This window comes from Poecilia latipinna, unplaced genomic scaffold (genome assembly GCF_001443285.1).
Source record: "Poecilia latipinna isolate Pla-1442-1.1 unplaced genomic scaffold, P_latipinna-1.0 Scaffold1370, whole genome shotgun sequence".
Lineage (NCBI taxonomy): Eukaryota > Metazoa > Chordata > Actinopteri > Cyprinodontiformes > Poeciliidae > Poecilia > Poecilia latipinna.
Genome location: NW_015113986.1, coordinates 150,841 through 176,009, shown reverse-complemented (window position 1 = coordinate 176,009; position 25,169 = coordinate 150,841). Strand labels below are relative to the sequence as shown.

General features: G+C 40.0%; 2 protein-coding genes across 7 annotated transcripts in view; one reads left to right on the top strand and one right to left on the bottom strand.

The window, feature by feature from the left end:
* The first annotated feature begins 909 nt into the window (after positions 1-909).
* Positions 910-15,253, top strand: snx27b (sorting nexin 27b). The gene is made up of 13 exons (XM_015056263.1): positions 910-1,416; positions 5,025-5,256; positions 5,684-5,876; positions 6,243-6,307; positions 6,399-6,503; positions 6,582-6,660; positions 8,167-8,330; positions 8,417-8,506; positions 9,799-9,948; positions 10,035-10,163; positions 10,768-10,827; positions 10,911-10,973; positions 11,054-15,253. The coding sequence occupies exons 1-13, from the start codon at positions 1,085-1,087 to the stop codon at positions 11,096-11,098; spliced, it is 1,707 nt and encodes a 568-aa protein (XP_014911749.1). The 5' UTR covers positions 910-1,084; the 3' UTR covers positions 11,099-15,253.
* Positions 15,254-22,464: 7,211 nt separating this feature from the next.
* The window catches only part of LOC106962091 (neuronal acetylcholine receptor subunit alpha-7-like), a 17,617-nt gene continuing 14,912 nt past the window's right edge, over positions 22,465-25,169 (bottom strand). For all 6 annotated transcript variants that reach the window (XM_015056259.1, XM_015056258.1, XM_015056257.1 and 3 more), the window contains 2 exons: positions 24,934-25,043; positions 22,465-23,949 (listed from right to left, as the gene is read on the bottom strand). In XM_015056259.1, the coding sequence (XP_014911745.1) occupies positions 23,059-23,949; positions 24,934-25,043 (1,001 nt within the window). In that variant the 3' untranslated portion in view covers positions 22,465-23,058. The remainder of the gene's footprint in view (positions 23,950-24,933; positions 25,044-25,169) is intronic.

Here is a 25,169-nt window from a genome sequence, read left to right as displayed (position 1 = left end):
AGAATTTGATGTATCTAAATTTAACTTGCCCAGAATGATCATCATGATTTGCATGTCACTTGTAGATGGATTAATTTATTAGAAGAGTAAAAACAGCATCTGGTTGCTTAAATCCTTACCTAGAAGTTGCAATATATATTACAGGATTAAGTTTATAAACGTTATATTTTTGTTTGTTTTTAAGTTTGGGTAGTTTCAACATGCTCAATAATTTGCACACAAAAGTGTTAAGCAATCAAAACGAGTGAAAAACAAACTCACAGAAAGTGTTTTGTGTCAGACACATTTTTGTCAAACCTATCTGTGTTGATTGTTGAAAATCTTCCTTTGTATGCTATAATGTTGACTTATTTGATAAATAATGCATTTATTAATCTTATTAAACAAATGTGTAGCTATTTTGAAATATTGAAATTAAAGGCTTTCTTGAAAATGCAACTCAATGAAAGCACAAATACAACAAATATGGTACAAATAAAGTAGTATACATCAAACTAAACATGGACAAAGTGAAATGTTACTTCTCCATGGATATGACAAGATAATTTCAGAGGTAAAATGGAGAACGTAAAATCTCATTTACCAAATAATGGGCTTGGAAATAATATTAACCAGAAGTTAATTTCAATAATTAAAAATAGACATCTCATAATTAGTCAAAATTTAACATGATACTTCAGAGCTGCTATTTTCCTATGTAATTTGAAATATCCTACATAAAATGTATTTGTTAATTTAAAATTATAGGCAAGGATAGTCTCCATGTATTTATGTCATTTAACTTCTTCAAATATTTCCTAAATTCTAATTAGCATTATGGTTTAATCTAAGGTTTAAATGAGTTTCAGGAAGCAATTGTTTTTTTTTTGTTTTTTTTTTTGTCGAGCTCAGGGATAAACAGAGGAGTTAGAAATGGAATGCTCCCCAGTCTTTGGTTTCGGCAATCCTCGGCATTACTCGTCTTTTTCCGGCGTATACCAGTCATTTAGCTAGCCAAGCTGATTAGCCAGGCTACTACAGCTAATGTTTGTAGGAAATTTAACGTTCGGGGAATTAGACTGAATGATACAAACAGTGTAGAAAGATGGCGGACGTAAAGGGACAAGGAGTTTGCTCCTCGGTCCCTCCGTTGCCTCGCCCTTCCTCCCGTAACGGCTCCGGTAGCGGCAGCGTTACGCCAGACACCGGCGGCAGCTGGCAGACACCAACCACCGTTACTTCAGGCCCCAGGCTGGTGCGGATAGTGAAGTCTGACTCGGGCTACGGCTTCAACGTTCGGGGGCAAGTAAGCGAAGGCGGGCAGCTGCGGAGCATTAACGGGGAGCTGTACGCTCCTCTGCAGCATGTGAGTGCTGTCCTCCCCGGGGGAGCTGCAGACAGAGCCGGTATCTCAAAGGGGGATAGGATCCTAGAAGTGTAAGTGGACAAATGTTTCTACCACATAAGTGAAAAATGTTTTGAACTGTGATTGGCTTGCATTGTAATTAGGGCAAAAATATGCTCTCTATTTAAGCATTTTCTCCTGCCCTTTGGCAGGGGATCACCACCAACCTGGCTGATCTTGAATGCAGAAGTATCCCAATGAAAGGAGTGTTTGTGTGCGTCAGAAATCATTAGAAATTCCCCTCACACTGATGCCAGACAGATATGCCTTGAATCGTCCCTTCTACACATGGAATGCAAAGCGATTCCCAGTTCATTAAAAAATATATATATAACAATATTAAGTACCAGCACTGTTGCAATATTGGCTGCATTGACCACACGTTTCTGTTTTTAGAGTAGTGAGGTTTCTGCTACTTTTTGGATAGAAGTCACCATCCTCAATGGCCTGTATGGATGCTGATGTTAGACTCTGTTGCTATGGAGAAGAGCACACATCACAGAGCTCGGCATCAGCTAAGCCTCTTCGGTGTTTCTGTGTGTATGGTATACTGTGATGCAGAGACGAAATGCTCACAGATCAGCTGTGATAGGCTTGCCTCTCAAAAATGCTCAGTCTGATTGGTTATATTTCTTTTTTTTTGCACGTTGCTTTGTGAAAGGGTGGCCTGCGGTAACCTGGCAGTTGGTTGACCCCATTATTGCTTTGTGCAAGCATGCGGTCTGATTTGCCATTAGACATCCTGGCATACCCTTCTAACTCATCTGTGTGCCTGTTACTTAGGTCAACATCAGCATTTGATTGCTTCTTATTGATTATGCTCCCTCACTGTACCCTGAAGCTCATATAGCTTCCACTCCTTGATTTAAAGTTTGCTCCTGTGCAGTGTATAACCTCCCTGTCAAAACAGTGTGTGCGCCAAGCTTGCTCGCAGATCCTCAGGAAATTATTGTAACTTTAACTCTTTATGTTAAAGTCATGTGCACATTTGTATAGAACTATTTATTTTGAAGATTTTTTTTTTTTTACAAGATAACTGATCTAGATATTTCTTAAAAATCTTACGATATTATTGTTTTTAGTGCACTACTGAATTTTTTTAATGGATTTGCTTTGCAGGCAAAACACTCTAAGCTACACTAAAGGCTCCAATCATGTTCTTTATACTCTTTTTGTGATCCTATTACTTCTTGATTGGTTATATCCATGCACCCCATTACTCAAATTAATAAATAACATATTTATTCATTAAATCAAAACAAAGGAAGATGAGACACACACAAAGTGTGTTTTACAGCTTGTTCCATCACTATCAAAAGTGCTGACAGTGTGAGTGCAAAGGCCACACTGATGCTTATTATATCATCATAGAGCGGCAGTAAAGAAAGCAATGAAAAAAAAATGCTCAGTCTGCATTTTTGTGTTGTTGGAGACTGCTCCCAGCACACCTGGAAGATGTTTGCATATGGTTCAGTCCTATTAATCTTCTGCTTGCTCATTCCCATGCATGTTTTATCTTATCAGGCTTATTTAGTCGTAGCTTTTCTATGTACCTTAGGGCTGTTAGAGGAGCATTACTCAATTATATTTCTGTGTGTAGCTTCTCATCCTGACAGTTTATAGTTAAGCATTTATACTTGTCTCCTAATCTACAACTTTCTTAAAGAAAAACTCTCCTCTTCCCTGTGAAAGTCCTATCATAGAGAACAGCAAGCCAGGCAGCTGTTTTTTTTTTTTTTTTTTTTTTTTTTTTTTCCCCCAGTAATACAGTGTGATCTTAAAAGTCGCATACAATCTGAAAATTTGGAGATTCGTGTTTTTTCCTGCTTTCAGAACATTAGTTGTCATGACGATGAGGTAAAACACTTACAGATCTATCTGGAAATATTTTGTCATAAAAGTACAATATTAAATATATCACATCATCATACAGTTTTATTTATCATTGCCTAAAGGATCCGAGCTGCACCAGTCGCGTGATTCACAAATTGATTTCCAGTTTTCTCTGACGTGTCGCATGTCAATTACAACATTGACCGACTTGCTAGAGGTTGTTGGGGGAAAAAACCTTTATCTTAGGTTTATTAAACTTTGATAAAGTACATCAGAGTAAACATTACTGGTTTATCTGCTTAGAGATAAAAAAAAAATGAGTTTTATTTTTTGATTAATTTAATTAAAGGGGAAAAAAATCTATTTCATCTGCTGATAATCAATCAGAGACAATAAAAGAATAAAAAAGCCACTCCAATCTCACCAATTAAAACTAATTCCTGATCTTATGTAATATGTGAAGTATAGTTTTTAACTTGGAATAACTTGCTTTCATGTAGATGACGTCGTTAAGCAAGGCCATAAATGGTGTTAAATTTAATTATCTCAGTTTTAGGCCTTAATCTTAAATGTGTAAAGATTTGATAAAGCTACATATTCATTCATTTCTTCTTCCATCAACTTTTTGTTCTTGGAGGCTAATTTTTCGGTGATCTATAATTATATCCGAGGTAGTGTCACCATGCAGAGAAAAACCTGCAGACTCCTCGACGGAGGGGAAACAAGAGATTAAAGTAGTTTATACCTAGACATCCAGCTTTCGAAAGTCTGCTTTTGAAACTGACTTGCTGGCTTAAATTTGGGTTCAGTGCCAATGCATTGAACCACAGTAACCTATATATTACAGGAGTCGCACGCAGGAACTAAAAGTTTAAGTTTCCAAAGTTATATTTGACTTCCTCATGCTAGCTAGTAAAAAAAACTGTCATAAAGTTTACAATAATAAAAATTTAAAAGAGAACAAGGTAGGGCTGAGTTGGTGTCAGACATTCAGTTCTGTTTTTGCAATTTAATTGGTCTTAAGTTTAAATTATGTTTTAAAGTCTTGCATTTAGCATGCTGAAATCTGTAGAAACCCTGGTTAAATAAGTAATAAATGAGATCATATGTTGCTCATAAGTCTTAGTAGTTCCTTCTGTAAACTTTGAGAAAGTGCTCAGAACACATGTTTTGCCAATTTGTGCAAGTTATGGCTCAGACAACCTCTACCTTTTGCACAAAGATAATGTTTAAAGTGCTGAATAAATACAGTGAATGTCTCTCAGGACGTCTTCACTGTCAGGCCGTCTATAAAACCTGAACTCGGTTTTAAAAGTGTCAGAAATAGCCGTAGGTGATGCCGAGACCTTGTAGAGGAGGAGACGCTGTGGCTGCTCTCAGTCCTAACCTAACTACAGGAGAAGTTGCTGCAGCTCTGTCATTAGAACTGCCTCTCCTCTTACACATTACTGCCGGTGTGTGCCAGTATGTGCACGCCCCGGTGTTGCTCCTGCTCAGCCGTTCCCACAGCAGATACTGGCGGTTATGACTTGAGGGCTAAATGCAGGCAACAGAGATTTACTGAAGAGTATAACCATGTTTTTATATCGAAATGAGAAACTTTCTCCTAATTGCTTTGTTATCATTCATTCTGCTATTAATTCTGGACTCATTTTGTGGTTCACTTGCCCGCTTGCGACGTGTGTCGGCTCAAATAGTGAGAAACTGAAACCGCTGGTCCGAGCTTGATTTCGCAAGCCTCTTCAGATCTTTAGAAAGATGCAGCACCAGTTTCCCCAATGACAACATGCCTTTCTTCTCCCGACAGCAACGGGGTGAATGTAGAGGGAGCCACACACAAGCAGGTGGTGGACCTGATCCGGGCTGGCGAGAAGGAGCTGGTGCTGGCCGTTCTGTCCGTCCCGCCGCAGGAAGCCGACTGCCTGGATCCTGGTGACGACGTGTCGGCCCTGTCCTGTTACGACTACTCTGACAAGCAGGCCGTCCCGATCTCCATTCCGAGTTACAAACACACTGAACTCAATGGTGAAAAGTTTGTGGTAGGTGCAAGAGCCTCGCAAACAAATTAATGCCGCTTGGTCTCATCTGGCCTTCGTGGATAAGTGGAAAATCTAAACGTGCAGCAAGAGATGTATGGAATAATTTACATTAAAATGTAGTCATCAGTTAAAATGGCACAAAACAAAATCAAAATCCATTTAATTTACCGTAAGATTTGAAAACCGATGTTTACTTATGCTCTTGAATTAGTCAGACTACATTGGAAGTATTTTGCAAGGGAGAATAAGCAAAACTCTCCATCTCTAAATGTGCAAATTTGCTGGGAGAGACAAATGGTGGTTCGATATGGTGAATGTATGCATCGGTAGGGGGGATACATAGAATTACATTAATACATACATTAAATTTAATAATTTATGTTTTAGAAAGTTAACGTGTCCTGTTTTTGGTTCCCTGTCTTTCCAGGTGTATAATGTGTATATGGCGGGTAGGCAGCTGTGCTCCAAGCGTTATCGGGAGTTTGTGATTTTACACCAAAACCTTAAGAGGGAATTTGCCAACTTTACGTTCCCCAAACTTCCTGGGAAGTGGCCTTTTTCACTCTCTGAGCAGCAGCTCGATGCACGACGCCGAGGCCTGGAGGAATACCTCGAAAAAGGTGAAGGACGGATCAAGTTCCGCAGTGTTTTCTGCGTTCAGAAAAGTTTTATTCTCACCTCCGCACAGCAGCTGTAAAGCAGTCGGGAGTTTAATGTCTTGTGGTTGGAAATTTTCTTTTATGTCGGGCAGAGTCGCATATTTTTATAATGACTACTTACTTGGTTGCTCATCTTCCAGCGCCAAAAGTCCTGCGGGCAAATGTAACTTTTCTTTTGTTCTTTTTTCTTTTGTCCTCCTAAAACAAGCCTGAGAACATAGTGTGTGGGAAAGCTAAGCAGAGACACTGTGTATATCAAAGTGTGCTATTATATACTTTACTTTCACACAGAACCTAACTCTCGATGTTTGCGCCTCTCATCTGCAGTCTGTTCAGTACGGGTAATTGGAGAAAGCGACATCCTGCAGGAGTTCTTGTCTGAATCAGACGAGGTAAAAAGAATAAAGCGAGGTAAAACTTGCCTTCCAACAAATATTCGCTGCTCCTGTTTGTGACAGTTTCTGTCTCCTTCTCGCAACCCAGAACTATAACGGGGTTTCAGACGTGGAGTTGAGAATAGCCATGCCAGATAACACTACCCTCACCATTAGAGTCCGTAAAAACTCCACCACAGACCAGGTTTATCAGGTAAAACGCACACATGCGTTCATGCATGTGTTCTTGCTCCTCGTTACACACCCTTTCCATCTGCTCTTCCTTTTCCAGGCCGTGGTCATGAAGCTTGGCATGGACAGTGTAACTGCTAGCTACTTTGCTCTTTTTGAGGTCATCAACCATACCTTCGGTGAGTAAGGACTCAAACAAACTTTCTTTCCTGACACTGGCATGTTGACTTTTAATTAAAAGCTCCATGGTAGTTTTTTCTACTTCTGCTTATTTTAAAGGAGAAAAACTCCCTCTTTGAAAGGAGAGTCACTTTGGCTGGTTTCACTTCCACAACTGCTTTAAAACGAGTCGGATTTCAGTTTCAGATTTCGAAATGGAAAAACAATTGACTAAAATTGTGCTGGACAGTAGACGGATATTTCTGCAGGCCTAAAACATGTACTCAGCATGGTTATGTGACGTGTATTTCTGCAAAGAAACCTGCAGTTTAATGTAATATGCAGATCATAAAGTTCAGACTTGTTGCCGTCAGGCACACAGTGTGCAATCTTTTTTTTTTAGGGTCAAATAGTGATTTATATCCAATCCAGTTAATTTGTGTAGCACATTTCAGCAAAAAAGGCAGTTAAAAGTACTTACAATAAAAACATAAAACTGTGCATGCTGAATAAAGCATGCTTTGAAAAAAATGTTTTTCCGCTGCACCAAAATGTGATCGACCACCGGATGTCGCTACTAAAAAAAAATCTAAAAAACCCTTAAGTTCTCTGCCATTTACGTGGCGCAAAACTCGAAACGCAAGCGGTGACTTTTCACAGATTGAAAGTGGCTGAAATCGGTGTAAAAGTTGACCACATATTGTGGAGTTTTATATATAACGGTAAAGTCAGAGCTCGCTCATGGACTTTTACCTCGATTCTCAAACAGTCAAGAGTCAAATTTTCCCAGGAAACCCCTGTTACAGTTTAGTGAATGAGGAAAAAAAAGTTTAGCAGCCGCATTGCCCTTATGTTTTCTGCTCTCCTTTAGGAAATTGGAATTAGGAGGCATTGATTTAATCAGTATCAAGGTCTCACTGCTTTCATCCACACATGTTTCTTCTTAAAAACAGAACAACATGTCAGCAGCAGATGGTTTTTGCATGGTAATTTAAAACCTGACTCCTCTAGAAATGACTGTAGTAATTTAATAGTGAACATTTAGTTACTCATTGCGTTTAATTAATCCTATTGTACTGGTACTTTAAAATTCAGGAAAACTTGAGTGATGGAGAGCGCACGATATTTGACTTTTGAAGTTCTTTATTAATGATAAAAGTTAGTTTGTTTTGTTTAGATCTTGGACTGACTGGAGATATTTTCCTCAAAAAACATGACAAGAATGAGCAACTGCAATTTTAAATCAAGCAAAAAACAAACAAAAAAATAACATTTCATGTGTCAAATTCCAGCAAACAGTCCCATGAGCTTCAAAAGCAGCTTCATTAAAAGAACAGATGATGCAACACGGCGGTAAACATGCCCTCGTTCCTGTTTCACATCCGTCACCACCAGCAGCAGCATCCATTCTTGACTTGCTGTGTTCCAACAGTTCTTATTAAAATCAGGTTTTGTTGAATTGTACTCACAGGTTTTTTTTTTTGGGTTTTTTTTCCCTCTTTCTGTCATCGGACTTTATTCCTCAGTGCGTAAACTGGCGCCCAATGAGTTCCCCCACAAACTTTATGTACAGAACTATACCTCAGCCGTCCCAGGAACCTGCCTCACGCTGCGAAAGTGGCTCTTCACCACAGAAGAAGAGACCTTGCTCAGTGACAACCAACTTGCTGTCAGCTACTTCTTTCACCAGGTCGGTACATACTTGCATAAGGTGTATTTTTTTTATTTTTTCTGTTTTCTTTGCTAAATATTACCGTGTGTGTGACGCTTCTGCAGGCAGCTGATGATGTGAAGAAAGGCTTCGTTAAAGTTGAGCAGAAGTCTTATCAGCTCCAAAAACTGGCAGAGCAGAAGAAGATGTCCATGGTTAGTACCACACAAAACGTCTCGGTGTAATTACTGATCACAGTTCAATGTTCAGTCTCTCTACATCGAGAGATTTGGATTGTGTAGGTAGCTTGTTTATGATCTGGTAAAGTAGAGAAAATGCTCACCATCAGCTCCCCTTGCACCATATTTACCCATGCTCATTAGTTCTGAAATACTTTTAAACTTAGTCCATCTGCACCAAATGTGGCTGTGATGTCAAAAAGTGCCTAATGAAAACGCTGTGCTGCGAGCGACGTTAAAACCACGTTCACCTAATAAAGGCTGCAGGAGCTCAAACTGCAGCCTTCAACTGCCTTGTTATCCATACTTTTCTTTCATTCTCTTCTTACTCTATGTTGTATTTCACTCCCTGAACATTTTCAGAAGTAGGCGGTATTAATAACAAAACTGCATAACTAGGTTTCACTCTGCCTCTTGCACTCTGGAGACGGGTACTCTGGGACTTTCTTATCCGCGTCTCTACAAGTGAGAGCTCATCTTCTGCTGAAAATATCCTGCTGTGACGGACGTGTGTGACGAGCAACTTTAAAAAAAAAACTCAGGCTACCCTTTCTGTCTGCACTTTCTGCAGAACATCCCTGGTGGTATTGTGTTAAAAATGTCTTGAATGAGTCCCAGACAAAATTGCCCCAGTAATACGTGTTGACTGGCTGCAAATGGGAGTTTAGAGTAAAGGCAGTAATTTAAGGAATTTAAAAAGTTCTTCAGCTGCGTGTTTGTTTATGGCCCAGCGCTTGCAGAGATTTAGCAGGTGAGAGTCTGATCTGCAGGGCTGAGACACGGCAGCGAGCCCACAGTCGGAAGGGGAGAATTAACTTCAGCCGTCTTCACACAGACACTGGCATCTCCCCGCAGGATTCTGCTGAGGTGTGAACTCTCTGATTCGTGCTTGAGAATGTAACTGTTGTGAAACAACGAGAAAATGTTTTACTTCTCAGTTTCGCTTCATTGTTCTCTGATTGCCGTTCTCTGTCACGCTCTGCAGAGGTGAAACTGCATCAGAAGACTTCTGCTGCAAATCTCTGGGCCTTCAGTAGGTCTGTTTTGTGATCTGGCAAGACTGGGTAGAGTGGAGTTTAAATCTCTTCTATCTCTACTAGTTTATCAGCAGGCAAAATATGGTTATTGCCTGCAGATAATCTAAACGTTCAAGCAGATTAAAAACATCGCTGCGTCTCCACTGAAATCACCTGCAGGCATTTGTACTTAACGAGGTCTGTACATGTTGTCCATCTCACTACTTCGGTTTGCTGTGCATTTCTTCTCAGTACTTGAGTTTGTTACGGAGCTGTGAGGGCTACAATGAGATCGTATTTCCTCATTGTTCCTGTGACTCCCGACGCAAAGGCCATGTGATCACAGCCATCAGTATACACAACTTTAAGCTGCACGCCTGTACAGAAGAAGGTACTCTTGAGGTAAGTGCAGCTTCACGTTCCTTTATTTCTGTGTATTTATTTCCTGTGTTGAAGGCGAGCAAAACAAAGAGTCCTTGTCGCTGCAGAACCAGGTGATTGCTTTCGAATGGGGGGAGATGCAGAGATGGGACACAGATGAAGAGGGCATGGCTTTCTGTTTTGAATATGCACGGGGAGAGAAGAAGCCACGCTGGGTGAAGATTTTTACTCCTTATGTAAGTTTTAGAAAGCTTCGTTTTTTGTTTTTTTTTAATGCCCTTGTTGCTGAGATACCTTCTTTAAAATTATGAAGGCTGCACAGAGTTGACAGATTGAGCTAAGTGCATGGGAATCCTGGAAGAAAATCCGATGGAAGGGTCCGAGCTTCACCTTCCTGCAGAACAATGACCCTAAACATAAAACCAGAACTACAGCTTGGATGGCTTAAATTAATATTCATGTGTTGGAATGGCCCAGTCAAAGTTCAAACCTAAATACAATTAAGACCGCAGCAAGGCTTACTAGTTGCTTTTCATAGAGACGTTACATCCGATCAGATGTAACTTGCACTATTTGGCAAAGAGGAATTGTCAAAACAGAGAGACATACCGCAAAAGACTTTCAAAGACATTGCAAAGAAATGTGGTTTCATAACTCAGTGCAAATCTGTACTACACTCTTTGAAAAGTTTGAAAACCATTTTCTTTCTGCCGTGCAATCAGGTAGCATTTTGTGTTGCTCATAAGCAATTGTTTGTTTAAATGTGACACAAAAACTTTTGAAGCCTCCTCCACACGAATCCGTTTCTCCCTGTGTTTGCTTTCCACGGGCGACGTTCAGTTTAACTACATGCACGAGTGCTTCGAGAGAGTCTTCTGCGAGCTGAAGTGGAGGAAAGAGGTAACCACAGTCCACTCGTAACTACCTCGGTTACAGACTTTGCTCTAGTGTCCTTCACTCGTGGCTCGCCCATGTGCTTCCAGGTGGAAGAGGAGGCCACAGACAAGGACAACAAGAACTGCAGTAAAGACGGTATGTGCGGAAAGGTAAGGCTTTGAATCGGCGAAAGCATTTTCGCGTCGTACAAGCTGGCGAGAATCGGTCCTGACCCATGTTTGTGTTGCAGAATATTTTCCAGCTGTTGAGGCACAGAAGAGATGGGGGCACGTAGAGAGGAGGGGGGGCGGGGGGGGGGACATTGTCACCGACTCAGCTGAGTGTTTTACCCTGACCCAGTCTCACTCAGCCAAGAACTTACATGGTCATCATTTACACTCCATTAACTACGACACAGGACGCTGCTCCCTACATGTTAACCAACAACCACCTGCTGAAAAACATGAAAACACAATCATTAAAAAAAAAAAAAAAGAAAATAAACTACATGACTCACGAGCCAGAACTTTATGAACATGTGTTAAACTAAAGCTTTGGCAGACCTAAAGTGAAGGATTCATGCAAGACGTTCTTCCTGGTCAGAAGTGGATTGTAAGCAGGATGATTTAAACGTTTTTTTTTTTTTTTGAAAACTATTGAAGTGAATAATCGGTGCAAAAACAAGGACAACTGAAAGTATTCAGAGGGACGAACAAAGATGAGTAATCTGCCATTCTTATCCCGTTGTGGGTGCATGATGTCCACATCTGGTGGAGAAGAGTCAGAGATCCTGGGATGTAACTTACAATTAAATCAGGTTACATGTTGACAATTGTCACACATTTTGCTCTGAATTCGCCTCTAGAAAGAATTAAAAAAAGCCTGAACGTAGCAGGCCAAACAAATGCATTTGTTAGTTTTATTTTTGGGGACGCACAACTTGGATTTACACTAATGTTGCACTTTATCAGACTATTCATGCAGCTTTGAGGTGTGCAGATTGAAACCTCAGACATTACACATGGTTTCAATACTGGAATAAGCCCAGACTGGATGTAAACATTTTGACTGACTGAATTATAAACTGATTCCCCAACTGGTGTTAAAGCCATGACTTAAACCTTTGTGTGCAGGTTCTTCTCAATAAAGTAGAATGTCTTGAAATTGTTATCTTATGAAAGTATTTCAATTAAAAAAAGAATTTCTTTTAATTCTAATGACTGTGGCTTGAAGACTCTAAACTCTGTTTTTCAGAAAGTTTTCGTGTCAGACATTTCAAATCACGGCCTGCAGAGTCGTAGACGACGTTGGCTGTTCTGAGGGTTGAATTTACTGCTTTCAACGCAGTGCGAGCGTATGGGATCATTGAGTGTAAGGACGACGTTATCTTGACGCGTGTGTTAGCTTATGAAGCGGCAGATGAAGTCATTTTGTTGATTTTTTTTTTTTTTTCTTCCTGTTGCTTGTGCACCTTTTTCAATCCGCAATATCCCTAATGTGCTTGGATACGCACTGTGAACTGCAGCTTCTTCAGAAATATCAGTGCAACATATGAAATAACATTTCTGTGTTTAAAAACTCCCTGTTTATTTGTCTTATAGTGCAATAAAAATGTTTTGAGAAACAGAATTTTAGTTTTTTTTTTTAGTAGTTCTAAGCCATAATCATCAAAATTAACTGAAATAAATGCTTGAAAGATGTAACTCTGCGTGTAATGAGTCTTCATTCTTTCAAGTGAATTACGGGAATACATGTTACATCCTGAGGAGACTCTATTTTATTTAGATGAACCTGTACCTACAGTATTATGAGAACCATCTATGTCAATATGTTTTAAGGGCATGGTGCTGTAGAAAATTATATTCAGGGTGCATTACCTAGAACAAGCAGCAGGGGTCCTTCTGCTCTTTCCTGCTCCCTGGTTCACAGTGATTACTTTGTCTCCGGGCGCTCCCACAGGATTTATATTAGGCTTGAAATCCAAGCGGCTTTTCCACACCACAGTGTTGATCTCTGTGGACGGTACTTTGCCGAACTGGTCAGCCACCCATTCACAGCAGAAGTCAGGCTTAGTGATGCGACGGTCTCTTATCAGAAGGAAATGTTTTCATCTTTATACAATAAGGCAAACAGGCTCCATCAATTAAGGCTTTCTTGCAACTGATCTTATTGCTGAAATCTAATAATATAAATATGAAGTTTAATGTCAAGTAAAAGCTAATAATGTGATCCTCCAGTACAGATATCAACTTGAAAACTAAACTGGAATGTTTTTTTTTTTTTTTCTTGTTTAACTCCGTAAGAGCCTGATGGTATTTGCTCGTTATTAAGTTTTGTCTCCCCAGTCTAATGTCGGTCTGTTTATATTGTATTTTAATCTAATCTTATTGACTTTTAATTCCAACTAAAAATCCTTCTGATGTGTTCATCTTATTTGAAAAGTTTCCAGTCAGTTGGCATGAGTTTTGTGAAAGTCTTTCATCATCACTTATTTCTTTAAAATGTTCTTCCAATGAGTCGGATTTTGTTTATTGCTTTTAGAGATATTGTAATTCTCTTGGGTTCTCCCTAATAGATTTTCTTTGAATGTTGGCTTCTTTTTGTAAGTTTTCAGTCTTGTGTCCAACCATTCAGATATTTATTAGTTAGTTAAGCAGAATAATTCAGATAAAACGTCTACTGATTTCACAGCGTGTATAGTATTGTCCCTCCTTCCGTGACTGAATTAATTGAATACCAAAGATAAGAGATTGAAACGTATGCAGGGGTTCCGAAGCACTCTCAAAATCTGTGGAATGTAATTTTTGTAGTTTACTCCATGGAAAAAGAAAAACAAGTACAGCAAATATTTATATTACCAGACTCAATACTTTTTTAGCAAAATATCAGATTTTCCCAAAATAAGTATGTGCAAGCAGAAATCTTCACACTGATTGTCTCTGTCTTTTACCGTTTTCACACAGGAATTATGTAAACATTTTAAATGAAGATGCATCGAACTGAGCATGTGACATGGATCTTATGGGTTTTGGTGTGATTGCTCTGGTAAAAGCTTAAAAAAAAAATCTAAGCTTTGTTTTTTTTTTTGTTTTTTTTAATTAAACTCGTCATATCCAGCCGCTACCAGGTTACTCTTTAAATGTGAAAATTATCACCAAGAGAAAAAGCTACCGAATTAGCTATACCTTTCATAGGCTGTAAGAGTTTAAACAAATAACAGGAAGGCTGAAAGTAGTGTAATGAAGATACTCTGCTTTGATGTCTACCTCTGTCTTACATGTTCGATTTGGAAATGCTTGCTGCCTTTTGGAAACTTCCCAGATCAACATTTTGTAAGGAATAAACAGGGAGATTTCTGCTTTAGTAATGCTACACATGCTAACGGCTGACATGAGATGCTTAAAACGGTAGAAAATATCAACTCCAGAGTCATTTTGTCCACGTTTTAAAAATATGAATCAACCCTGAGTTATACTGACTGCTCTAACCCTGACTCGTTGCTTCTTATGTAAATACTTAATAACAATTCATGGCAGGAATTCTAAAGAGACATTTTGAACACCGTTCTTGCGTGTTATTGCAACAGCTTAATCATCCAGAATGTCTGCAACTCAAATCTTTACAAAAACTGGTGATCAACCAAAAGATTCTGATCAATGCATCTCTAATCGTAGATGTTTCACAAATAGATACTACCTTAGTGATTGACCAGGTAGTAAAAGGTGAGCTATAGATTTTTTTTTCATAGATTTGTTTGGAAAACACCTTTATTGACAGTATTTTTTTTTGTTTTTTTTTTTGTTCACTAAATGATTGACCGACGTATGACGCGTCTTTCATGTTCTGTGCAACATCTTTTGATATTTTTTTTTTCTGCGCTATTTAAACAAAAGAAAACATTATTTTGTGATGTTGTAGTACATGTTTGTCTTTTCTCGAACTTTGTTTTTCCAAGCCTTTTGCTTGTCCACTTCACTCATTTCCTTTTTGCACAATGATTGGGTACGAGAGCTAAACTGTAAATGACGAAAAAGTAGCCGAAATCCAAAGAAAAACATTGAATGACCTTTAGAAAGTCTGGAAAACGGTTGATTGAAAAGACTTTAGAGGACTACGAGAAAGAAAGCCTGGCTGATCGAACTGAACTGAAGAGATGATTAATGGATTTAATTTTTGCATAGCACTGAAGAAAGATGAACCAGTTGACCCGAGATTGGGATCAGATCTACTCTGATCAGCGACTGGGAGGTTAAATACTGAAAAATATGAGTCCCACCATTAGGAGTCTATGAACACATTGGCCAACAGCTTAGACCAGAATGCTGCGATAAATGAGTAGGGATAATATTGTCTTGTTGTTTTCCCTCATGTTCTGTTGGATTCAAAACGACTACCTCTACCGAATAACCTGCAGCACATTCTATTTTATATGTTATAGCCTTTAAAAAAAAATCAAAAATGGTGGGTCAGATCCGTAGTGATCAGTAAAAGCCTGATCAATGCATCTTTGTTGCTATATATGATTAGATCATTCATTAAGAGGATCATATTAATAATGCAGAGGTCACTGATCACCAATTAAATTTGTAAATTCGGGGTTAAATTCGTATTGCCGCTTCCGCTCTGTCTGTCGTTCGTGATTATGTTGTTGAAACTAATTCTCAAATCCACTACGTAAGGTTAAATTGCTAATAAGCAGTTGATGACCTGCCCAAATCTGACTCCATCAGCTAATCGGGACATGAGAACTGTTTCGGTTATCTACAAGCATTTGTACAATCCACATCAGTGGCTATTTTTTTTTTTTTTTTTAAGTTTGTTTGTTATAGTAATGGTGCTGTTCACAAAAGCCATCCTAGGTGATTAATGAGTATAAGCAGACCTCTGTGGGTTTGTACAGGGGCTTTAATTTAGAGTGCGCCTCCTCCAATTGAAGGATTGAATTTGCAGCCCCGAAGGCCGAAAACATTTCGTCGGCTTCTCGTCTGTTCACTGAACCGAGTCTGACACAGTCAATTGTCTGACACCTTCAAGTGTGCCCTCTCCACATCCTCCCCTCTCTGTTGTTCTGTGTACAAAACAATGTTACTTTATTTATTTTACTACGGCAGTGTTAAATTGAGATAATTAGGTATGGAGATCAACCTGCAAATCTTTTGACATGTTGAAATGTAAAGTTTAAAAAGAGGCATCAGTTATTGTAATAAATTGTAACATATTCTTTTAAATAAACTGATTTATTGATGCAAATGTTCTTTTTATTTATTTTTTTTGTTTTTTTTGCGCTGAAGCTCGAGAGAAAACCAGTAGATTGGAGCCAGGAGAGAAGCACTGCCAAAATCCCAAAGTTATGCACAGTTTTCGCCTGGCGTGCAGAGTTAGTTGATTTTATGCAGATTCTCCGCTCCACTTTGTGTGCCCACATCTGTTTTCTCTTTTCCTTTCATCACATTGCCCCTCCTCAATTTCTCCCAATCCTGCCGACTTTTAATGAGATCTGGGAGACAATTACCCAACAGGCCCGCAAAACGGCTGTTCCACATCGATCTGCATCAAGTGTCTGCACCCGGTAATTAATAGCTATTGACTGTTGTAGGTGTGGGATATTATCCCTGAAGATTTGAATATTGATCGGCAAACATGGGTCCTGTACTGTGAGGCGTCATGCAAGTGATTTGAGTTCGCTGCCGACTTGGGTTTCTAAAATTGAACTGCTTTGCATGATGAATAAAACTGCTTATATAAGAATTAATAACTCTAGATTTTGAGGATTGTGTCCGGGGGGTATTAATCCCTACAGTGCTGCGAGGACATCCTTCTTTTGACTATGATGGCCTGCGTGTTTACTGTAGCGGCAAACGGATAATTGAATGTGTCTTGCTCTAATAGATGGAAGGAAAAACCAAACTGACAAGTGGCTAAGCTACAAAACTGATTCATTCTTACCGTAGTGCCTCGTTTTATTATTGCTTGGTGGAGTATCCAACATTGCTTGAATTCAGTTCAGTTTTAACTCTGTGTATTTACATTGTGCCACTTCCAAACAAGTAGAGCCTGAGAAGACCCTAACCATGACAGTCCTATCAATTTTTCAAGATGGGTCTTGGTGACGTAGGAGGTCAAGACATATTCAGTTCCTCACCAAAGGTCTGGGTGCCTTTGGTGAGGAACCGCCGAAGGTACCCAGGCTTGGATTGTTAGCACTGGAACTCCTTAATTAGGATTTTGACAAAGAACATTTGTTGTGTGCTTTTAAACTCTCTCCCTGCGTTTATTTTCTCCGCATGAACAGCAGCAGCAGCACCAGAACCGACAGGGCTGCACAGCAGCAGCGAGTTAACAGGTTGTGTGCATGAAATCTGGAGTCGGCTTCGGGAGTTTTAGTGATTACCGCATTGAGCCTGCAGCGGGGTCCCCACTCTTCTTAACACCATCCCTGGGATTTAGTTTCTGCTTTTTATTTGTGCAAATGAGTGCGATATCTGCAGCCACAGATCGCAGCGGGCCACTGACACCAAAGACAGATGTTCTGCATCCCGCCCTCCTGCTTGTTGGACTGTGTTGCACGACTCGGCTCACTTCCCCTCTGAACAAAGAGCTCCGCATGAGCTGTCAACACAGAGCAGGTGGATGACTGAGTCTGTGGAAGAGGAGAGCCTCTGAAAATTTATTACCTCTGCTGTGGTGCAATTCTCAGCAGCCGCACTCGTCGTATGCAGACAAAAAGGAGTTCAGTAGGCCACTGACTTGCCCCCCCCCCTGGGGGTATCTCTCACACATCATGCTTGAAATGAAGAGTTTTAAAGTCAAATTAATGGCATCAAAGTCAAAGGTGTGAATAAGGCTCTGCCAAGATGTCAATTAGCCAAATTCTATTATCACAAAGTGTTTGCATCATTTCATGGTCAATAATTTTAAAACTGGAATTTTTGCCAGCATCCGTTGCATAAATCTTGTTAAAGACAGCCTCTATCAGTTCTGAATATATGTCCAGTCACCCCTAAATGCTGGTCTAAGCGCAGTTTAGCAGCTGCAGCATCTACAAGGAGACAGGGGAGGAGGGAAGGCGGAGCCACTCCTTCTCCTTTCAACCTCTCCACTCCCCTCTCCCTCTCTCTCTCTCATTAATGACCAATCAGTTAAAAACTTTATTGGTCCCAACCTGCTCCCTCAGCACATTTTTTTGCTCCCTCGTCTGTTTCTATCAACCAACCCATGAAGACACCTCGTTCCCTCCTTTCATTCTGCATCATCTCCGTCCATCTCTGCAAAAGCTCTTTCTTCCTTCTGCCTCCCCTTTATTGCTGCGCTTCATTTCCTCTATCCTTCCTTTCCTCTCGGGCTCATGTTCTTCTCCCTCGCTACCGCTGTCCCGTTTCTGCATCCTCTTTCAAAATTTTGCTCCGGAGGCAGTCAAGTTAGGAAAATGAAGCTGAGGAGACAGTACTCTGAAATATCTGTATTTGAATACTTCTGCGCCGTGTCTGAGAATTTACCAAAGTAATAATCTTTTCCAAAGTTTTTCAATGTTTTTCACCTTAAAACTGCAAACTTCAATGCATATCCTTAGTGACAGACCAGCACCACGAGGTGCTTACGTGTGAATTGGTAGAAATGTCTATCAGCTTTTTAAACACACGCACTGTTCCTGTGAGAAACTGCTCAAGCTGTCTAATAGAACGGGCAGCTTAACTTGGATTTGTGGCCAAACTTTTCTCTGAGCCATTCCACCACTTAAATATGCTCTACAGCTACATCCCTCAAATATAAATACCAAAAAAAAAGTAAAAAAAAATAATTTTCCCATTTCAGAAAGTGAAATTCATATATTGTATGAATAGAATATTTATAGAATATTCAATTTCTATTCATAAAATATTCTATTCTATGACTATTCTACCATTGAGTGAAATATTTCAAATCTTTATATTACATAAAGAAAATTACCACCCAGAGTCTCGAGGAAGAGAGAATGATAGACTAAGCTAATGATTATTAGCATTTATCATAAGCTAAGCTGAAATATTTATTAGATCCCTTTTTTATTATTTTATTTTCTATTGGTATCGTACATTAGAAAATACTTTATTGGTCCCAACCTGAAATTTTGTTTTTTTTATTATTTCTTAAAAAAAAATCACAGCATTCAGCTTCTATGCTCCTCTAATTGGAAGCAAACTTCCAGAAAACTGCAAAACATCTGAAACAGAGTTACTTTAAATCAGTGTTTCTCAACCCTGGTCCTCACCGCCCCCCTGTCCTGCATGTTTTAGGTATTTCCCTTCTGCCACACACCTGAATTGCATCCCTGGGTGATTAACAGCCTTCTGCAGTACTTGAAGGTCATGCAATCATTTGAATCAGCTGTTCTGGAATAGAGGCACATCTAAAACATGCAGAGCAGGGGGGCGCTGAGGACCAGGGTTGAGAAACACTGTTTTAGATGTTGCCCTGCTTCAACACACCCCATTCAGATGATTGCAATTCAGCAAAACCCTTTTAATCAGCCATCAGTTGAAATCATGTGTGCTGAAGCAGAGCAACATCTAAAACATGCAGGTCAGTGTGCTTTGAGGACCAGGGTTAGGAAACGCTGCTTTAAACCTAGGCTAAAAACCTACCTGTTTAGAGTTGCCTGTGACTAATAGTAACAGAGAGATTGATCAACATATTTGATTTCCTTGATTATTTTGACAATAGTATTTGACAAAATGTAACCCACTATGTTGTTTCATAATCAGTTAATTGTGTTTTTCAGGTGAAAAACACTTTGAAATGTCTGGTTGCTGAAATGTGTGACACAAATAAACCTGACTTGACAGTGCCACACTCATTTTATACCACTGATAATAAAACAAATACAATTAAAGCCATGGCTTTGTTTGTTATACACTTCCTGTTAACTTTATTATGGCCTCTTGAAAGTTCAACAGGCCATCTATCACTTCCTGTTTCCTTAAGGTGCATGATGTTACAAATGTTAGCCTTTACTGCTCTTCAAAATGAAAAAGACAAGCGAACGATTGGCATAAGTAGGCCGCAGACATGTTGATCTTCAGGAAACTGACCCATATCTACAGATCCACAACTATCAAGTCTAAAACAACCAAAACTGAAAAAATAAGACTAGTAGACAACCGAAGTTTGTCTACTGACATCACTGCAACAAAGATTTGCTTCACCAAGTCTTCATGACTCTATTTTATTTTAAGGCTTTTGCGCACATCTTTTCCCGGCATGCCAGTAATAGTGACAGGCGCTGAATCACATTAATGAAGAGAATAAACACCTTCTTCCATAGCAGCATGCTGAACATTTTAGAGGAAGCATCTGTTTGCTTTTTGCTCCGCGGAAATTAAACTCTTGCACCGAAACCAACAAGAGTGATGCAAAAAAAGTGTTCTAGTCTCATCTCCTCTTCCCTGTACGTTCACATTAATAACTTCAAGGATTCATACAATCTGATACGCATCCTGAAAAACTATTTACAGCACATGGAACCAAACCCAGAGTTTCTGGGCATCTTGACTGGATGATATTTCGGTACATACGGAGCTGTGGCTGGACTGTATTTGGTAACTGTGGGCAAATGTTGCCCATTTGTTATAAGCAGGCTTTTATCATTCACAAACCAAAAGCAATAACACAAACTTAAATTGGTCACATTCCCCCCCCCTTCTTTTAGATCACTTTTTAAGTAAAGAAAGCACCAAAACACATCCCAACAATAAATCAATATGGTAATTTTATGCACTTTTATTTGTTGTTTGGATAAAACTTTATATGTACACCGGAAAGCTTTTTAACATATAAACTGCACTGTAACGTTTTTTTTTTTTGTTTTTTCTTTTAAATAATTGAGTCAAGGCCATAGACCACTTTAGACTAGAGGACCTGCTTTCAACAGATTGTAACTGCACACCCAGCGTGCAAAGAGTAGTCTCATTTTTCACTTCTTTGTATAGAAAAAAAAAAATGTAGATGAGGCTTACACTTTGTGGTATTAGAAGGACAGCTTATGAAAAGATGTTCGCCCATGTCTGCTTATACCCTCATGTTTATGTAAGAGGTTGTGGGAAAATAGTGCAAGAGAGCATTTTTCTAGCAGCCAACATCACAATCCTCTCTTGGCATTCAGACACCAAACTTTTGACCAGGATTCAAATGCTGTGAAAGCTTCTCTGGCCATTTATGGATGCACCCGTGGGTCAGTCATTCAGATTACTAGCTTATGTGAAAACACCCACTGAACACATCAGTGTTTTTCATAACAGATATGTTCTCGCCATAAGTCATTAAAAACTGACGTTACCCACGGCTGCAAACAGATAAAAACAAAAACTGCCATAAATTAGATTGTGTATAAAAAAAAAAGAGTGAAACAGGGAGTAGGTGTTAAAAACATGAAGAAAATGAACAGAACACCACAGAATGCCAAGAAACAAGCTGAAATATGTCAGTATTTGGAAAGCAGCCCTGCTCCTATCAGAACTAGTGAATCTTAACTTTTGTATTTTTAACTGAGTGTCTGTTTTACAGGCCATCATCATCCAGTTATTGCACAAAAGCTATGTTTTGTTGAGAGAAAGGCTCTCTCTTAGTCCCTTCACTTTAGTTGCAGAGCAAACAAACAGCGATCGAAACGCACATATGTCTGAACATCCGAATGTTCCAGTGAGCAGAGCAACCATGAACCTGAAAGTGGAAACAATATAATTTAATCAGAGTCAAAAACAATTATCAGCAGAGCTGTCCAACAATCAAAAATCAGTCACAGAGAACTTCAGAGAGATAAGTAATCCACCTAACTGCATAGCCAGCCTTGTATGTCCACTCACTGCAAGACTCCACTGTTGAAGAAAAAGCATTCTGAAACAGTTTTGTTTTCTGTAGAATATTTGGATAAGTCAGTGAAGTACTGGGAAATTATAGTCTGGTCAGATAAAATCTGGTATACTAAATTTGGAGGAGGAGTGGCCCCCAAAATCACCATAGCAACACTAAAGTCAGGTGATGAAATCACAGTGTGGGACTGTTTTTCAGCCTATGGTGAAGATGCTTAAAATGACAAAAAAATGTAATTGTACAGGGACATTATCAGTAAGAAAGTCAGATAATATTAAATAGGGACAGATACTTTACCAGTCAGGTCATCCCAAACACACGACCAACAAAACCATCAATTTGTCTCAGAGAAAGAAACTAAAACTGAAAGAATGACCCAGTCAATCACTTGAATTAAACTCAATCGAAAATCGGAGCGAATCGAAGAGGTCCCCATAAGCTCTGAGTTATGAAGCTAAAGCTATGGAAGAACTGCTCAAAAACACACCTGAACAATTTATGCAGCTACTTTCTACTCACAAGAGACATCAAGACACTTTCATTACTAAAATACGTTCCTGGAAAATATAAAATATATTTCAACAAGCATCAACATGCTTTTTTTTTTTCCACCAGCAGAGTTGTGTAAAGTGAGCATGTGTAGTTGAGGGCTTTGCCTTTTATTTTCAAAGAAAAGCTACACCTACACGATTCCACGTTTTTCTAAGCTTCTCTGTATGTGGTCAGTGTGACTCTAGGACAGCGCTAGAACAGAGTGGCACCAAAATATGGATGAGTTCAACGCCTATTTTTGAAACACTGTCTTAAGAGTCATTAAGGCAGTGGATATATGTTTATTTCTTCATTATCCCAGGTGCAAGGAAAACATTCCTCAGTCTCTACAGTTTGACACAGGTTATCCAGGTTTCCCACCCTGATGAATCAAAGCTTTGCTGTTCATTAGCACATGTAGCATTAGCTTTAACTGATGGGTGGCTGATGGCCATGTTCAGCCAGTTAGCTTAGTGAGTAAGAGCTGACGGCTGCTGTTGGCAGGCCTCGACGTAGAGATTAAACCAAAACCTTCAGAAAGTGCAATGCCTAGTGGAAGCAGGCAGACCAACTGCATAACTTCAAAACGTCACAATTTATAGCTGGAATGAAGACACACAAGAATAAATGTGACCCTGTACTGCTCTCACCTGGGCATCATCTTACAAATGCTAGTCTTTACACAAGTTTAATTAAAGTCAGATTTGATTATTTTTCACGTATGCTACAGAATGAGTTCTATACATGTCCCATAAGAAAGTTAACTCTAAAGTTTCTGAGTCACTGAGAATAGTCCTTTCCCCGCTTTTAAAATCAAAATTGTGCTTCCATCAGCGTCTCGTCGCACCACCCTCTTTCTCAGACTTGCTTCCTTATCTCTCAGAGGAAGTCTTTTGACAGAGCTATTCCAAAGTTAGGAGCAGCCATGAGGATAGCGATTGTGCAGATGATGTTGAAAACGCTGAATCCTACCAGGCACAGGCGGTCGATGACGGCAGCAGCGAACTGCCACTGCTCAGCTAAACTCAGCTGACGGTCCTGCTCGCGAACGCGCTCCACTAAGAACTGCACCTCCGTCAGAAGAGCCTGCAGCTGGTTGTCCACAGCAACAGATCGCATCATCCCGCTGTGGCTCTGCAGGGCGGCTGATCTCCCACCCCCAGGATCTAAGCCGCAGGGTCCAGTGGCTGCGCCTGTGTGTTCAGGGTCTGGAGATACTAGAGTTTCCAGCGGGGGGCTCACAAACTTTGAAGACTGGAGGTGCTGATGTATTGGTATATCTCCAATCGTTCCCACCGCACCTCCTCCTCCTCCTCCTCCTGCTGCTGCTGCCCCTTCGTCTCCTCCTCCTCCACCAGACCCTCTGTTGGCCCGCCCATGGCTGGTAGTCCGGCACCTCTGAACAGGTTCTAGTTCAGCGGTGGTCTGGAAGGTCTGAAAGCCCATGTAAGGCAGATGACCATTGGGCTGAGGTGGTGGATTGGAGCTAGGGTTAGGCTGGATATTAACCTGGGGGCGTTGAGGAAGTTGGTGGGACAGAGGGTGGCTGAGCTGCGCCAAGCTCACCTGCAGGGCACTGAGACTTTGTGGCAGGATGGAAGGAGCTGGGATGGGGATGGGGATCGTGGTGGTGGTGGTGGTGGTCGTCGGAGAGGACAGAGTCTTGCTGTGAGAGTCTGCCTGGCTGCTGGAGAGAGTGGGTTCTGCTCCCTCTCCTGGTCGCTTCATGCGCAGAAACCAAGGAACCCACTGCAGCAGAACCAAGTGCACCTGAAGGTCAACGACACCAGAACACAATCAGAAGACATTTGTGATTGACAAGTAGAAGAACTCAAACACTCAGCATGTACTTAAAGCCGTAGCAACTGCAATTGGCTTAAATTTGCATGATCTTTAGTTCCTGCATAAATGAGACACCCCTTTTGCTGCCCCAAAACTAATTAAGATGCAAAAATTGGATGAGGGGAAAATTATAGTACAGTCCTGCAAAAAGCATTCACTGCAAGCAAGAGACACCTCACCAGCACATGCTATCTCCCACCATAGTGTGTTATGTGTAAAAGCAAAACAAAACTTCTTCATGGTACAACTGACAAATAAATAACATATTTCCTTTTTCTGTGCCTCTTTCTAATGTTGCCTTAGTGCGTTAGAAAGGGATTCATGTAAAAACTGCTCGTGTCTCTTGTTGAATAAGAAACATTTTTTTATTTTTGTATTTGTCCAGTGCAAATTACAAAACAGGATAGAAGCCGCGTATGTGAAGTAGACTTGTCCACTATTTCCGTCAAAGAAGGCCTCATGATTTTAAAAACCTACAAAATACAACATCAGCAGTATTTATCCGTCAGCATTTATAACTTCCTCTTAACCGTTGCCCAGGCTGGCACAGTAAAATAACATAATTGATGTCCATCATACCAGGATAATACGTGTTTTCAAGTGGCCATTTTCAAAGTTTTTAATGTAATTAAGAAATTGCGGTTAACAGGAACCGCCGAGGGCAATGAAAGAGCAAAACCCCTTTATGAGAAAACTGCTCCTATAGAATGAGGCAAATTAAACTCTGAGTTTACTGGAAATAGCCTCTTCTGATGATTTAGCAGACTTTGCAGTGGTCGTGCACTGTCTTATTTCTGCAGTAACAACTAAACAAGCAAAAATCTTGCAAAAATATTCAAACTTTTGACTTGAAATCCCCTCCATGTTACTGGAGTCATCCACCTAATGAGCTGATGTTGTGGAAAAACTCACCCAGCGTGGCATTTGTCCACTGTTCAGACTGTGGTGATGAAACTGGAGGACAATCACCGTGGCTACCACCGACATACCAACAATCACCATGGTGCTGGCAAAGTACTGACCTGAAACACGCATGTCAGTAACCACAAAAGACAACAACATCCAGATACGATGCACCGGTTTGCATAAAAAAAAAAAAAAAAAAAAAAAAAAAAAAAAAAAAAAAAACCCAACAGGGGCCGGGGGGG

Coding starts and splice junctions, on each gene's coding strand:
- snx27b (XM_015056263.1), top strand. CDS start 1,085: ATGGCGGACGTAAAGGGACAAGGAGTTTGCTCCTCGGTCCCTCCGTTG. Junction 1,417..5,024: donor GGGGATAGGATCCTAGAAGT/GTAAGTGGACAA, acceptor TTCTCCCGACAG/CAACGGGGTGAATGTAGAGG. Junction 10,164..10,767: donor TGAAGATTTTTACTCCTTAT/GTAAGTTTTAGA, acceptor GGCGACGTTCAG/TTTAACTACATGCACGAGTG.